This window comes from Zootoca vivipara, chromosome 3, assembly GCF_965207765.1.
Source record: "Zootoca vivipara chromosome 3, rZooViv2.hap1.1, whole genome shotgun sequence".
Lineage (NCBI taxonomy): Eukaryota > Metazoa > Chordata > Lepidosauria > Squamata > Lacertidae > Zootoca > Zootoca vivipara.
This window is the reverse complement of record NC_142586.1, coordinates 102,944,092-102,959,926: the sequence shown is the minus strand read 5'-3', so window position 1 is coordinate 102,959,926 and position 15,835 is coordinate 102,944,092. Positions and strand designations below refer to the sequence as shown.

Genomic DNA, 15,835 nt, shown 5'->3' with positions numbered 1-15,835 from the left:
CCACGCCCCTGGCTGCAGGACACGCCCCCGCACCAAGCACCCGAGCGGCTAGCTAGGCCGCTGCTATTGACCACCTAGATTGACAATATGTGGCTGCAGTCACAAACAATGGCAAACACATTCCATCGGCTCTGCTGAAAGACATGTTGCATCAAGCCTACGCCTACACACACACAGAGAGAGACTAACACCCATCACTAGGTAGCACTCATGCTATTCCACCAGGTTGCAGCAGCAGGTGAGATGGAAAGCAAGGCCACCCCTTGGGCTTAGGTGGGAGCCCAGCCATATTTGCCCCATCCTCTCCCTGAAAATGCTTCTCTTTCCAGCTGGTCAGGATCAGAATTACTACTGAAGAATAGGTGCCCAAGTTCTCTTTTTTCCTCTTTCCTCACCAACCTATTCTTTCTTTCTTTCTTTCTTTCTTTCTTTCTTTCTTTCTTTCTTTCTTTCTTTCTTTCTTTCCTTTCCTTTCCTTTCCTTTCCTTTCCTTTCCTTTCCTTTCCTTTCCTTTCCTTTCCTTTCCTTTCCTTTCCTTTCCTTTCCTTATTGCATCTTTTAGATGATGAAACAGGGTCTGTCTTTCTTTTCTTTTTCCCTTTCTTTACTGATTGCATGTAAGGCTCTCCAGGAGCCTTTCTGACTGTCAAGTAGGTGCAAAAATGCATCAGATAAAAAAATGCAGCAGTGAGATAGCAGCTTACATCTTAAAACAGAATTCGCTATAGTGTTATATAGGAAGACTAAAGGTTGTCTGCCTCCTAACACTACAGCAGTGTTAGGGGTCAAGCCAAGAAGCACAACAAAGCTTCTCTTGTTGTCTGCCTGCTACATTTGCAAGCATCCCAAACAGGAAAAGAAGACGTCAGCAAGAGCAGAGGCCGCTGCCTAGGGATGCCCCTGACACCATTCTGCTTGCTGCTGGAACCCGGAAGTAGATCCTGCATGAGATCTAGTTGGCTGCTCTGCAAAGCTCCTGTGAGGGGCTGGACTGCCGACACCTGAAAACTTTTAAACAGGTAATCTGACTATTATTGAAGCAACTGAGTTGTGGTTTGCATAATTAACATAATTTTACGATTAATTATCTCCTAACATTATTCTATTAGGTTAATGCTTCAAAAATGCTTGCACATTATTGGCCAACATTTGACTTAGTGACTTGGCCAAATGTTATTCAAATGGTCAAATGCCCAAACCTAGCTGGCAGTACATTGGCATACACTGAAAGTAAAATAAGCTACAGTACTGCAACGGCACCAAATCCATCGGAATCATTTCCACCAACCTGAATTATTGGCATTTTGCATGCTGAATTGTTCAGGTACTAAGTTTTAGATGGTTGTCATGGGTAGGCAGCCCAACATAGCAACAAGCTATTCAGATCACCTTCTCACATATGGAGAAGCTGAAGACTTTCATCTGTAAGTGTATATTTAAGGAAGGGCACACTGGATTTGTGGCATAGTGCTACAAAGAGAGCAATGCAAAAGAAAAAAGAAAAAAGTTTCCCCCCCCAGCATTATAAGGGGCTCTCCACAAAAATCAGAGACATCCTGATTTGCAGACATCCTGATTTGCAAGCTCCCCTCCTGTGGAGTGTGGGACTTAAAAACCAGCACTGTATTCTGAACTCTATTTTTCAAGGACTGTCACTTCTCTGCACCACTTCACTGCTCAGTGTCCAGTCTGTCATGCAACACTCCCAATTTGTCTGCAAGCCTTTTCTCAGCTAGGTAAGATTCTAAATCTAAAACAGATTAATTAAGGAAGGTAAAACATTGAGAATCCAATCGTCAGAAAACTGCTGTACAACAGAAGACCACCCTTTGTACATGAGAATGCACTGGATTCTGAACCATTACTCTGCTTGCTGGGAAGAGCAGCTAAATCTTAAGGTGCCAGTATATCCTTAAGCCACACAGTCTGGGCAATGATAGAAAAGAAAGCTGCTTACCATTCTCTTTTTTCCCTTCTTTCTTTCCTTCCTTCCTCTCTTTTCTTCTCTCCATGTTCTTTGAAATAAGGTGATAGAAATTGATCTGGAGATGGTACCACTTTGTGAAGGATTGATGAAAAACAACTGCTATCAACAAAGGCATAATATCACTTATTTCCTTGCACTTTAAAAATATTAATAATGAAATGATTAACAGGGGAGAAAACTCAACTCAAGTCTTCATGTTCACTGTAATCAGATTACTCATGCTGACTCACCAACCACCACTTCCTCTCTTACATTCTCTTCATACTTCAGAGTATGACTAGTCAACTTCTCAAGATCACTGTATCTCAAATTTATTCCAGGAAGGAGTCCATACCGTGGGAGGAAAAACGCTTTCCAACTCAGTTAGAATCCTCCCCCCTCTAATGCTAAAGGAAGTAATTTCCTCCCACAAGGAATAATATGTTTGGAGAGGATTTGCAGACACACACATACATACACAAGTCAGGAATTACAGAGGATGCTCAACATTCAGTGGGTGCACTTTAAAATGTGTGTCCATCTTTTATTCCCCATCCAATTTTATATGTCGACAGCTCAAACTGAAAAACTAACAACATTAAAACAAGAAATGAGAGAAGATACTGAAATAACACGGAAGAACACTTTTATAAGGCAAGCTGTGTGTAAAATACTGCCAACCCTGTGCAGACACTAAAAGGACTCTGGAATAAGCCCCGGAAATCAGTTTCCTCAAACTGTCTATTTTCATTTAAGAGCCAAGTGTCACTTCCCACTGTCCCCAATTTTTCCTCTATGATTGCAAACACGTCCTTGAAAATTTGTCAGCAATATTCGGCGAAATCTCAGATCAGTATAATGGCTGCTGAAGTGGTCAGCCATGGACTGCACCTTCCTAAGGGATTGCTCCACCCACAGGGAAATGTCCTCTGCATATCATACCACTAACTAAGTGCAGCAATGGGACGTGGGTGGCGCTGTTGTCTAAACCACTGAGCCTAGGGCTTGCTGATCGGAAGGTTGGCGGTTCGAATCCCCGCAATGGCGTGAGCTCTCATTGTTCGGTCCCAGCTCTTGCCCACCTAGCAGTTCGAAAGCACGTCAAATGCAAGTAGATGAATAGGTACCACTCTGGCGGGAAGGTAAACGGCGTTTCTGTGTGCTGGTTTGGTTTGCCAGAAGCGGCTTAGTCATGCTGGCCACATGACCCAGAAGCTGTTTGCGGACAAACACCAGTTCCTTCGGCCTATAGAGTGAGATGAGTGCTGCAACCCCAGAGTCGTCCACGACTGGACCTAACGGTCAGGGGTACCTTTACCTTTTTACCTAAGTGCAGCAGAGCAAGCTCGGTTTTTTCAACAATTAATCGGATTACCCCCAAATTGGGGAAATCTGAAATCAGAGGGGAGAATCTGTGTGACTGCAGTTCTTTGCAATGCACGTCACGTGGACGGCACAAACTTAATGAAAACACGTGATGAGCAATTTCAACTCCACATTATACTCCGGTGTGGACCTGCCCTCTGTGTTCTCAAAGAGTCTTTTCACAACCCACTTCTTTAGCAAGATCTTTCTGATTCATCTTGATCACAGCAGGACCTCGCCAGTGTAATACGGTACCAGTGTTCTGCCTTAACAGGCCGATGATTATATATTAGGAACCCCCAGCTGTCTGCTCAGAGCTCCCAGGTGAAGGTGAAGGAGGCATATGCATTGTTCATATATCACACATAATTGCTGCAGGAAATGCCAGGGCTGGATCCCCCCTGCCCTGATCCTCCCACGACTCCTGGGCAGTTCCTGACCTCTCCCACACCCTCTATCTTGTCTGTCTAATACAGATTGTAAATCCTCCAAGTTGAAGCTTGCAATTCCAGTGCAATGTCATAAGGACACGTCTCAGGATAGCTAACGGCAGCATGCACAGTACATTGAAAACCAAAAACTCTAGTAACAACAAACAACCCATTAACAACTAGAAGCAGCTGGTGAAAATAAACCAACAGCCAGTACTAAAATTCAGTTCCAGTTAAAAAGGAGGGGTAGAATGCAAGGAATCCAAAAACCAATTAAGTGCCACTAAAAGAGGACAGGACAGTGCTCACCCAGAGCCCCAAACAGAGCGACACAGGTAACAAATTAATAGGGGTGGTCCTGTCGTAAGGTGCAACACGCCACGTTAAGGCTGAGGCGGTAGATCAGGAGACGCGGCGGATTGTGCCCTCCCACTCCTCATCTGTTGCTCACAGGGCACAATGCACTACTGAAGCTCCTTATAGAAAGACACTGTGTTTACACACATGCGCTTACATATAACGTGTAGTTTGGTCCTTTGTCTCCTAGGCCACCTCCGCACTACACACTTAACACATCGCCGTACCACTTTAAACAGGCATAGCTTCCCCCAAATAATCCTGGCAAGTGAGTGCAGTTTGGTAAGGGTGTTGAGTTGTTAGGAGACCCCTGTTCCCCTCACAGAGTTATAATGCACAGATTTCCCCGGGGATTGATTGTTAAACCGCCCTGAGAATTGTGAGGGGAACAGGGATTTCTTAACAACTCTCAGCACCCTTGACAAACTACAGTTCCCAGGATTCTTTCATGACAGCTATTGCTGTTTGAAGTGGTATGATACTGTTTAAAATGTATAGTGCAGACAGAGCCGCAGAATGAACAATTCAATCCAAGAGCGAGGACCAAAAGCTAAAAATGTTGTCCGAAACCAAAGAGTTACAAATGCAAAGATTTTGGGCTCCTACAGATGACCTGCTCATTGAGCTTTCAACCTGATTTGTTTGTGTTTTCCTGTTAATCATTTGACCATCCCAAACTTTCCTCTATGACTTTCCTAAGCACAAAAAGTTGTTAACAAGAAGTGCACTTGTTGTGCCAGGCAGCAGAGCACTCAAAACCACTTCAATTGTGGCAAACCTAAATTCCGGAGTGTGCTTGAAACTCTCTCATGAAACACAGATAGACTGGACACAACTGTCCTTACACAAATTTGAATAACAAAATAAAATTTTAAAGACTTGCTCTACACACGGGTTCAGTTTAGATAGTCAGCTCTGCCTGTGTATGTTTGCTACCCAACAAAGGCTGGTCAAGGAAGTTCTGGTAAACCAGCAAACCACAACTAAGGGTCATTTGAACCAGCATGCCTCAGCTTGTCAGGGTGACAAATACCTCAGGACTGTCTTTTGAATGCTACCAAGCAACAGCTAAAGCAGAAAAATAATCTCTCAGCAGTTTATAATAATACCTCAGCAGAGGTACCACAGATTATACAGAGTATAAAGTATTCATTTAAAATAGCAATTTTAAGACATAGACATAATAAAAATTATCAGAATATGTATAAAATCAACCGCTTTAAATACAAATGTACACAAGAAAATTCCTTATCTGGGCAGGCTGGCCTATACAAAAAAACAAAAACAGTAGACGTCAAAAACAGTACAATGAAGGGGCCTGCATGATGTCAATAGGCAGGGAGTTCCAAAGAATAGGTGCTGTTGTGTGAAAAGCTTGATTTCTCGCAAATACGGAACATTATGTGGCCCTGTAACACTGCCCCGTCTGCAGGTTGGGTGGGCACACACAGGGCAAGGCATTCCTTTAAATAAATAGCTCCCAAGCCTGTATAAGCACCTGTTATACTAATTGTAACATCTTGAATTTGGCCCAGTCACAGGCGGTTGGATCTTTGAGCAGGGTGCTTGACAGAGTCTTAACTGCTCTCAGTTCGTGAATGAGTTTTGAAGCTAGATCTGCACAGGATAGCAAAAGATCGGACTTCCATTCTGCTTCGCTAACTACAGCTTCTGGACAAAGTACAAAGGAAGCCCCACGCCAGTGTGCATTGAGAATCTATACCATCCCATCACTCCCAGACAAATGTGCACAAGATTGCAGCCTTAAAAAGATCCATCCTTCTTTAAAGAGATGTACCTTTGATCGCGAAGCTATTCTTAGCTTTTTTGTCACCTTTCCTTTTTACATCAGAGTGTCCCTTTCTAATTGAAAGCATCTTGTAGGAAGCAAATTTATGGGACTTATTTTGGTGCCTGGAACAAGGGTCAGCCCAACAGTGGTTTGTTTGTTTTTAACACATCACGACACTACCAAGTTAAAATAGCAGTTGGTGAAATCTTAAGTGGGAGTTAACTGGTGGACCCTGTGACCACCTCCAGTCCTGTCCAATCACTCTGGCTCAAAGCAGCCCTGTTGGGTTCCCTTTGCCTTCTTTTACTCCCTGCCGCTACCAATGTCACTGTGAAAACCCCAGCCAGGGCCGGCCCACCTATGAGGCAATGTGAGACGACTGCCTCAGGTGGCAGGATCCACAGGGGAAACATATCCCAACGTACTGTAGATCCTTATTCCCTCTTGTTCACTTACCACATCCTCCCTGGTGGGGAGGAGGCGCCAAAATGTCTATAAAAATTAGGATGCTGCCATTGGTTTCTGCCACCCAGTAGATGCTCTCCAGGGTCTCAGAGAGGAGGTCATTCCCCCATCACCTGCTACCTGATCCTTTCAACTGGAGGTGCTGCCATGGATCACCTTGGTACCTACTGCTATGGTCTCCCTGCTCCCATGCAAGACAGTCGATTCTCTCTCTTGCTCAGTCTCATAAGTTCAGGAAAGATAACAACTGTCTGGGTGCTCATGGTGCAAGTTAGGCCCGCCAGACTCCGCAAACTATCTGGATGGGAAACCGCCCAAGAACCATATGCAGACCATGCTTTAGCTCCTCAAAGGAAGAGCGGGAGAGAGCAATAGCACCAGTCAGTCAAAAATGTGGCTTCTTTTCCTCGCTCTATTGTTTCAGTAAATACCAGGGCCCTTATTTTTTTTAATGGCCAGCTCACCGCACAGCAGACAGATAATAATCATCGCCTAGAGCAAATACTGTCTAGTGTGGCTGTCTAAAAGCAACCAGGGCAGGGTGGGGGGCTTTTCTAAAAACTTTCCAGCAATAGCCTAGCAGGTGTAGCTTCTCCCATTGCAGTGTTGCAGGGATGCACAGCTGTGCCTGCAGGATGTTGTCCTGCTTCCAGAGCCCTAAAGCAACGGAAGTCCTGCGCCTTTAGAAACGTGGCCACGCTACACCCGATCCTTACGCGTAACATACATTAATAGAAAGCTGCTCGCCGTTCCCCTACCTTTCATTTCCTTTCTGTGGCTTCCACTGACACCGAGGCAGGTCACGCAGCACAACTGCAAACGGTCCGGCTTGTCCTGGGAATAATAACCATGCTAGGTCCCCATGTCAATCCTGTGCCAAAAAGAAGGCGGCGGGGGGGGGGGGGAGAGATGAGGAAACGAAGGGGCAATATTTTCCCACACTTTATAGTCACACTTACTGTTTTACTATTCCGTTAAAATGTGTTTTTGTAAGAAAGTGAAGCTTCTGGGAGAAATTATAAACCCAGATCAAAATTGGGTCTTTAAAAAAAAGTGGGGGGAAGAGGTAGGGGGAACGGATAAACAAATTTGTCAAAAATAACCGGAGTGTGTGGCTCTGCTTTCCGGTGAACTTTTAGACCTTTGCAGAAAGAAGTCCTGAGAAATGTTTTCATGGGAACATTAAGGATCCATCTTTCCCACACTGAAGCCAGAGTTAAGACTTTTACTAACTTCTGTGGAATCTGGACCAGACCCTCTAATGGAGATATTAATTCCCCAACCGCTAATGTGGGGAGGGGGCAGGGGTGGAGACGAAACAGCACAAACCAAATGGAGCGCTGGAGCGCAAGCCATTTTTGTGAATGAAACTCAGTACTTTAATAGAAGGAGTTGTGAGTGTCCATGAATGTATGAAGCTGCCTCAGACTGTTAGGCAAAGTCAGACGGCTGAGTTTGGGAGTCATGAAAGGGCAGCACATTGTTAGTTATTTCATTAATTTTTATTTTTACAAGGAGCATTGCACCGAGTGCTGCCCAGGAATTCTAAGAAACCAAAAAAATACGTGCGGGTTTGAAACCAGCTGTTAGAATCTGTGCGGTTTGGAAAGGTTTGGTCTGCCATCTCAATTCAAAATGGCATCCAATTATATACATATACAGACAAAAAGCCTTCTTGACCTCAAGGACCATCATGCGAAATATCTTAAGAGGTGTCCCAAGGCATAGCAAGCAAACAAACAACTTTTCAAAATACACAGCAGACTAACAGCTTGGTGTCGCTCAGGAATTGAGAAACCAAAAAACCAGCCCTTCAGTGTGACAGCAACATCGACAGACATTTTACAAGACGACCACATGACACTGCTCCTTAAAAAGTATACATTGGCTCCCAATATGTTTCTGAGCACAATACCGAGTGTTGGAGTTGACCATTAAACCCTACCTGGCTTCGGCCCTGTATACCTGAAGGGGCGTCTCCATCTCTACCATCTTCAGCCCAGACATGGAGGTCCAGCGCTGAGGGCCGCCTGCCAGTTCTCTCACTGCGAAAAGTGAAGTTACAGGGAATCAGGCAGAGGGCCTTCTCAGTAGTGGCACCTGCCCTGTGGAACGCAGCCCTTTTTAGGGAAGTTTTTAATGTTTGGTTTGATTTGTTGTTGTTGTTGGTAGTAGTAGTAGCAGTATTTTTGTTGGAAGCTGCCCAGAGTGGTTGGGTCAACCCAGTCAGATGGGCAGGGTATAAGAAATATTTGATGCTGATGATTATTATTAAAGGGAAAGGGAACTTTACCCTCAATACAACTACTTACTTCTGTCCAACTAGTGCAATTCTTTTCTCTTGGGACTCCCATAGTAGATATTTTGCCCTACATGTGCACCCCACCACCTTTTTCATGAGCATCTTAGGAAATTCCTGTGAATTTTGAGACAAGCTACTCCCCGATTTCTTTTGACAGCACAATGCTCATTTACCTGCTTCTGGTTAGAATCCACACACGCGGCTGGTTTTCTAACTGAGAGAGCCAGCTATGCCACTACGCAGAGTGAAGCAGCTGTTTCAAGCAGCTGAATTTGGATGTCATTAATGAGCAACAGATTTATTTAATTTATAATTTTTGCATTTTTCCTGCAAAGAAAAGGGAAGAGGCGCTTGTGGCATTTTCTGCCTCAGGTGCCTGGGGGCGTTCTGTATCTTGATTCTTGACAGGAGAGGGACACCATAGAATCATAGAATCATAGAGTTGGAAGAGACCACAAGGGCCATCCAGTCCAACCCCCTGCCGAGCAGGAAACACCATCAAAGCATTCTTGACATATGGCTGTCAAGCTTCTGCTTAAAGACCTCCAAAGAAGACTCCACCACACTCCTTGGTAGCAAATTCCACTGCCGAACAGCTCTTACTGTCAGGAAGTTCTTCCTAATGTTCAGGTGGAATCTTCTTTCTTGTAGTTTGAATCCATTGCTCCGTGTCTGCTTCTCTGGAGCAGCAGAAAACAACCTTTCTCCCTCCTCTAAATGACATCATTTTATATATTTGAACATGGCTATCATATCACCCCTTAACCTTCTCTTCTCCAGGCTAAACATACCCAGCTCCCTAAGCCGTTCCTCATAAGGCATCGTTCCCAGGCCTTTGACCATTTTGGTTGCCCTCTTCTGGACACGTTCCAGCTTGTCAGTATCCTTCTTGAACTGTGATGCCCAGAACTGGACACAGTACTCCAGGTGAGGTCTGACCAGAGCAGAATACAGTGGTACTATTACCGGTACTTCCCTTGATCATTTGCTGTTCTTCTCAAGCAGCCCAAGGCCTTGTGCCAGCCTGTGCAATCACATCCCTACCAACAAATCATAGTTTTTACTTTCGGAAGCTGGCAACCCTGCAACATCACCAAGTCCCATTTCTTGAGTTTCTGGCTTTGGGATACTGGTGATCTGGCAACTTTAACTGAGGACAAGATGAGAAAGACTAATACTGTCCACAGAGAGATAACCATTATGTGAGGGGAAAACAGTACAGACAGCCCCCCCCCATCTTGAGAAGCAGCTCTTCCACCAGCAGCGGAGCCAGCGGGGAGGGGGAAGAGTCCAGTGGGGAAGGAGGAAGTAGGAGACAGGGCTCTGGCAGGATAGCAGAGCTTCTGCTGCATGTGAGAGAGGAAGAGAGAGCGGGGAAAAGGGGGGAGAAGGAAAACATGGAAAGGAGACCCTTTTCCCCTCCGGTTCCGGAATTACGCAGGAGGAAACGTGGAAGGAGATTCGGGGTGCCCAGACTCTTATGTTGGAGGAAAACGCGGGAAGCGTCACTCCAGGGTTCTGGGTCAGACTGAGAACATGTACCCTGTAATAGAATCCCACTTCCTTGCTGGAAGTTTTGAAAAGCTCAAAAACACTTGGGCAGGCTTCTTTCTTGCCTCAGGACAGAGAATTGAACTAGATCAGGCATCCCCAAACTTCAGCCCTCCAGATGTTTTGGACTACAATTCCCATCATCCCTGACCACTGGTCCTGTTAGCTAGGGATCATGGGAGTTGTAGGCCAAAACATCTGGAGGGCCGCAGTTTGGGGATGCCTGAACTAGATGATCCACTGGCTTCTGTCCAACAGCAGGAACTGAAAGAGGAAATGTAAAAATTTGAATGCTCCCTCTGTAGAATATTGAGACCTGTTGATGTGTCACAAACAACCTGCAAATGGAAAATCTAACAATTAGGGCAAACCTAATCATCACAAACTTACTCCCCAACATGTAGGGTGCTTTTGATCTGGGGGAGCATTCAAATAGGTAACTTCCCACTTGTGGTTTGGTTTTGTAGGAAGGACTCTTACAGTGTTTCTTTCTTTCTTTCTTTCTTTCTTTCTTTCTTTCTTTCTTTCTTTCTTTCTTTCTGACTGACTGACTGACTGTCTGAATCAGCTATATTACAGTCCCAATAAAGCAGCAAGCTTAGAAAATTCCTGCAAGTTTCAGAATATAAATAAATAAATAAATAAATAAATAAATCATCCTGCATCATGAGAATTCAAAATGAACCACCACACAAATTCATCACTGAAAACAAGCACTTCCCCTTGGAACACTTGCATGCCTTCTTATAGCATAGTGCAGGCATGTCAAACTTGCGGCCCTCCAGATGTTTTGGCCTACAACTCCCATGATCCCTAGCTAGCAGGACCAGTGGTTGGGGCCGCAAGTTTGACATGCCTCGCATAGTGCATGAAGAATCACACACTGCATTTGTGTTGTACAAAACGTGTGCCTTCAAAATGGGAATCCTCAGGTTGCATAGGGCACCATGTTTAAGGAAGCATCTGTCCAGCTCTACCGCGGACTGCAAGATCTGATTACCCACCTATAAAATGGGTGTAACAATCCAAACAGCTGCCTCCTTACTAATTGGGTTCATTACAAGCACTCATTTCTCTAACATATAATAATGGGATACATCTTGCAATAAATATGCTAGCTAAGCACTACAATATTGTCTCTATAATTTAATGGACCCACAGTGGGGAGGAGAGACAGTTCATGTTTCACATCTCATTTTGCCTTTGAATAACCAATAACACATTGCTAAAAGCTGGCTGCATGAAACAAGTGCTTCATTTGCTGCTTTGGCTTTCTGCTAAATTACAGCACTTTGAAGGAAGGAGAGTGGAGAAGGGGAGAGAAGGAGCTGACTGTTTTCTAAAAGCCGATCAGCTGACATTTAATTGCGGTTATGCTTTTTTTTTATTGCTTTTGGCTTAACCTTCCTCTCTCCTCCTCTACTACCTAAATAACAGAGCGGTATCTTTTGCCATGGAAAACAAAAACCTATTAAATGTCAGGCACAAAGGGGAATAAAAAGATGCTGACATTATGCTTTGCAAGGACAAATTAATTTATGAAAAGAATGTGCGCTTGCCACAACTCATGGAAAAGGGGGGGGGGAATCTCCATGGAGAAAATTATATTAGCCAAAAGAAAATGTAAATGTAAAGTCCTGGTAAGTATGTGAGGTTGCAAGAGCAACTCATTTTCAGTTAGTGTTCAAGCTTTCCCAGATCTTGTTCTGTGTGCAGCAATGACACTCCTATGTGGAGCAGTTGTATTGGAAGTGTGGAATCCTATGCGATTCCGCTGCACATAGAAAACGAGAAAAGATGCATTGCTGCGGTGCAGAAAAATCGCAACTTAACCAGAGGGTAAAATTACAGCCCGACTGCTGAGAACATGTGATTTTCGCATGAGAAGCACTTCCTGGAGGAAGATATTTTTATTCCCTGCGGCAACTAACAGTTTTACAACTTCAAGGACACGCATTGGGATACCCTGCATCAACTAAGTAGCGACTATGTTTTTGGACTTGTTTGTCTCTTAATTGCCCAGAAATGCCTTCAGAGACTGAGCAGGGACCCTACCGCCACAATAACATTCCTGCCACCTCTTAGATCAGAACGTAAGCTAACCTACCCTCACAAACAACTCTTATCAATTTGGGGACCCCTGCTTATGTTTTACATTTGCTTTAGTTCTTTGTGGATTGTTTGCTGCCTGCTCTTTAAAGTGGGTATCCCGTCTGCTTTTGGGGTTTTCTCTAAAGTAATAAGGCAGTAGAAATTGGAGTTCTTGGGAAAGTCCAGAAATAATTGATAAATTGCAAGAACTCAAGCCAAAAGAAGATGGATTTCAAAAAAATCTTCACAAGGTTTTATTGATGTGATGCGGAGTTTAAATGGGAATCAATCCCAATGTTGAAGGCAAATAAAGGTAAATTCCAGTAAAAATCAGGACAAGGCCCTGTTTCGACTATTCTTCGTCAGCAAAGATTCACAGGTCAAAGTGTACCAAACATATTTGGGCAAACATATTTGGTACACTTTGACCTGTGAATCTTATTTAAAGTAATAAGGCAGGCTAAGAAAAAAGGTGGCGCGACTCAACCTAGGCTTCATCAGTTTGCTCTCCTATACCTGTGGGTGTGGAGACCTCTCCCACCAAGCAGAGAAGAGGGGCACTTCCAGGTGGTTGCCATTTTCAGGAGGGATTCTATATAACATATCAGTGAATTCGGGTTGCACAGTTCAATATCATTTGGTGCTCTTGAGCAACAAAACCACTTCCCCGCAGCGCCAGACATTTTACAATAAGAAAAGTGAGGGGGGGGAGGTGTGAAATAACACCTACTTAAGAATACATCATCTAACCTCCCTGCAAACAAATCAGAACAAATGCTCAATAAACAGATGGCGTCTTATAACCTCCCCACGAACTTGTGCAGATAAATCAGGATGAATGCTCAATAAACAGGTCATCTCGAAATGAGTTGGGCAGGTTAGCTTCTCGGCATACAGGGGAGGAAAACTACTGATTCTTGCCTCGTAAGACCACCGTTGCAGTCAAGGCACGACCTCTCCAGCCATCCCAAGTGTGGTTAATAAGTGTGCACAGGCAGCTGCAGCTGGGGTTGCGGGTGGCAGAAATTGAGGGTGCTCCTTGCATGAGCAGAAGCGCCTTTCTACAAGCAAGATACTCATGGATCCAGGCCTTTGGAAATGGAAATAAATAAACTAAACATATGGTTCCCTGAAATTGGAGATAAAAATCTATCAACTGAGTTTGTACATTGATGCCATCGCTCTAGCCACAGAAATAAACGATAAATTGCAAGAACTCAGGCCAAAAGAAGATGGATTTCAAAAAAAATCTACATAAGGTTTTATTGATGTGATGCGGAGTTTAAATGGGAATCAATCCCAATGTTGAAGGCAAATAAAGATAAATTCCAGTAAAAATCAGGACAAGGCCCTGTTTCGACTATTCTTCGTCAGCAAAGATTCACAGGTCAAAGTGTACCAAGTATGTTTGCCTTCAGACGAAGAATCATTAAGACAGGATCATTGCAGTGTGTGATTTTGAAGCAGTTGCAAAAAGTAAACGGTAGATCAAGTTCTATAGATATTGGCCTTAAAATAAGACAAATGCCCTGCAAGACGACTTTTTTGCAAGACGAATTCGTTTTGCGAAAAATTCATCTTGCGAATTGCGGTTTCCCATAGGAATGCATTGAAATTTAATTAATGCATTCCTATGGGCAAAAAAAGACATTTCAATGCATTCCTATGGGAAAGCGCGATTCGCAAGTCGAATTTTTTGCAAAACGAACTGACTCATGGAACAAATTAAATTCGTCTTGCGAGGCACCACTGTAATAAAGATCTAGATATGCCAGTAGTTTGTTTGTTTCTACTTGAAATGATATGAGCAGGCTGAATGCTGGTGTCCCTCTTCAGGCGTTATAGATGTGAAGGGCATATTAGGTATATAGACATCCACAGGGGAACGCAGGAACCCCAACCATACACCCTCCAGGCAAATTCTTAAGGCAGCAACCAGGCCTTCAGATATCCAGGTCCAAAGCCCAAAATGACTTTCAAGATTAAAAGCCAGCACTTTGAATTGTGCCCTGGGACAAATGGGAAGCCAATGGAGTTCACTGGAGCTAGTGCCAACCAGTGACCCAGCTATTGTATTTCATGCCAACTGGAGCTTTCTGAGTAGTTTACAAATGTGGCTCCACATAAAACACACTGCAGTGGTCTAGTCTAATCCAGGTGCTGGGTATCAGTGGCCAGGATATCTCTTTTCAGGAGGAGGAGACACAGCTGGAGCACCAGACTAAGCTGGTGGAAGGTGCCTCAAGCCACAGGTGCCACCTGGGCTTTCAACAGAAGGGCAGGATATAATAACTGCATCAACTATCCTGTTTGGCCCCGAGTTAGCAGAGTCCAGCTTCTGTGAAAGAGCTGCAGAATGCTCTTCTTCACTTGCCACAGGCACCTATTGGACAGTGGTTGTGATGACATAGAAGACACAACCCCCATTGCTTTCTAGGTTGCATACCCATTGTTCCTTTAAAGCACCCTTCAAAAGAATCACGGGAACTATAGTTCATGAAGGGTGCTGGGAATTGTAGCTCCGTGAGGGGTTTCCCATTGATTTATTAAAATTTATATGGCTTCCTTCATTTGAAGATCACAGGGAAGTTTACAGCATAAAAATAAAAAGCGAAAACACAAAATATGTAACAAAACGAAAGAAATGAAACTACAGTTCCCAGAATTCTTTGGGGGTGGGGGTGCTTTAAAACGCACGATGTGCATGCAAGCATAGTTTCAGATTTTTAGTTCTGTAAAAAAAAAAAAAAAGCGAGGGCTACTCCACTATTTTCCCTCAACTTTCTTCTTTTTCAGTAGGGGAGTGACCAGCACTTGCTAACATTTTTCAAAGGCAAATATTTTCAGCCTCAGTAAAACTCGTCTCATATGAGTAGGCCTCTCCACCTCGGCTACATATGCTAACACATACTACAGTTGCATGATCATTGCTAGCTTCGGCTGTTACTGTAGTACTAGGCAGGAAGTTGCTTCCGTAGCTCAAAAATGAATAAAATACTCTTAGCTGATAGTGGTTTTGTTTTTATTCCTGCCTTTATTGCACTTGACATAATGTGGGCAGTTCACATGTAACCAAGCCAGATGGATGTGAAATGTTGTTTTTTTCCCCCTTTGCAGGTGCTTTAATAAAGTGATGCCAAGAAAATCTGGATCAGAAAAAGCCAGTCCTTTTCCAAACATTCTAAAGGATTGAAGTATATATGGCTCAGCTTCAGATGACATATTTGACTGCACTACATAAAAATAAATCCCTCAAACCGCACTTAAAAAACTATAGCAAGGACTTTTAAGCAATACACACAGAGCTGTAAAATAAAACGGAGCTGGCTAATGAAGCAAACTGATTTCTATAAATCCTTATATTTTAAAAAACGAAAATATCGCCTCGAGTTTAGCTTTTGAGAGAAACCACATCCTTTGTTTCAATAAATTGGTATGGAAATTCATATATAAATATACATTCCAAATAGCTTTTTATTTCCTATATATTGCTCTTTATGAACTATTCTATTACA

At 43.6% G+C, this 15,835-nt stretch overlaps 1 protein-coding gene and 1 long non-coding RNA gene across 11 annotated transcripts in view; one reads left to right on the top strand and one right to left on the bottom strand.

Annotated features, from left to right (window-relative positions):
* LOC132591836 (uncharacterized) overlaps nucleotides 1–15,835 on the bottom strand; it is a 264,084-nt gene that overhangs the window by 201,803 nt on the left and 46,446 nt on the right. For 2 of the 9 annotated variants that reach the window (XR_015949171.1, XR_009557250.2), the window contains 3 exons: nucleotides 8,322–8,421; nucleotides 7,135–7,247; nucleotides 1,958–2,015 (listed from right to left, as the gene is read on the bottom strand). Coding sequence is in view for 3 of the 9 variants with exons in the window: in XM_088666800.1 (XP_088522926.1) it covers nucleotides 1,958–2,102 (145 nt within the window). In the remaining 6 variants the exon portion in view is untranslated. Of the gene's footprint in view, nucleotides 1–1,957; nucleotides 2,265–7,134; nucleotides 7,265–8,321; nucleotides 8,422–15,835 lie in introns of those variants that run through there. The other 7 variants (XR_015949174.1, XM_088666802.1, XR_015949172.1 and 4 more) reach the window with 7 other exon arrangements.
* Nucleotides 77–15,655, top strand: LOC148686389 (uncharacterized). 2 transcript variants are annotated; one of them, XR_015949177.1, is made up of 3 exons: nucleotides 77–238; nucleotides 854–1,019; nucleotides 15,438–15,655. It is a non-coding gene; the product is annotated as an uncharacterized LOC148686389 (long non-coding RNA). The 2 variants fall into 2 exon arrangements; XR_015949176.1 differs by having other exon boundaries at nucleotides 82–238; nucleotides 842–1,019.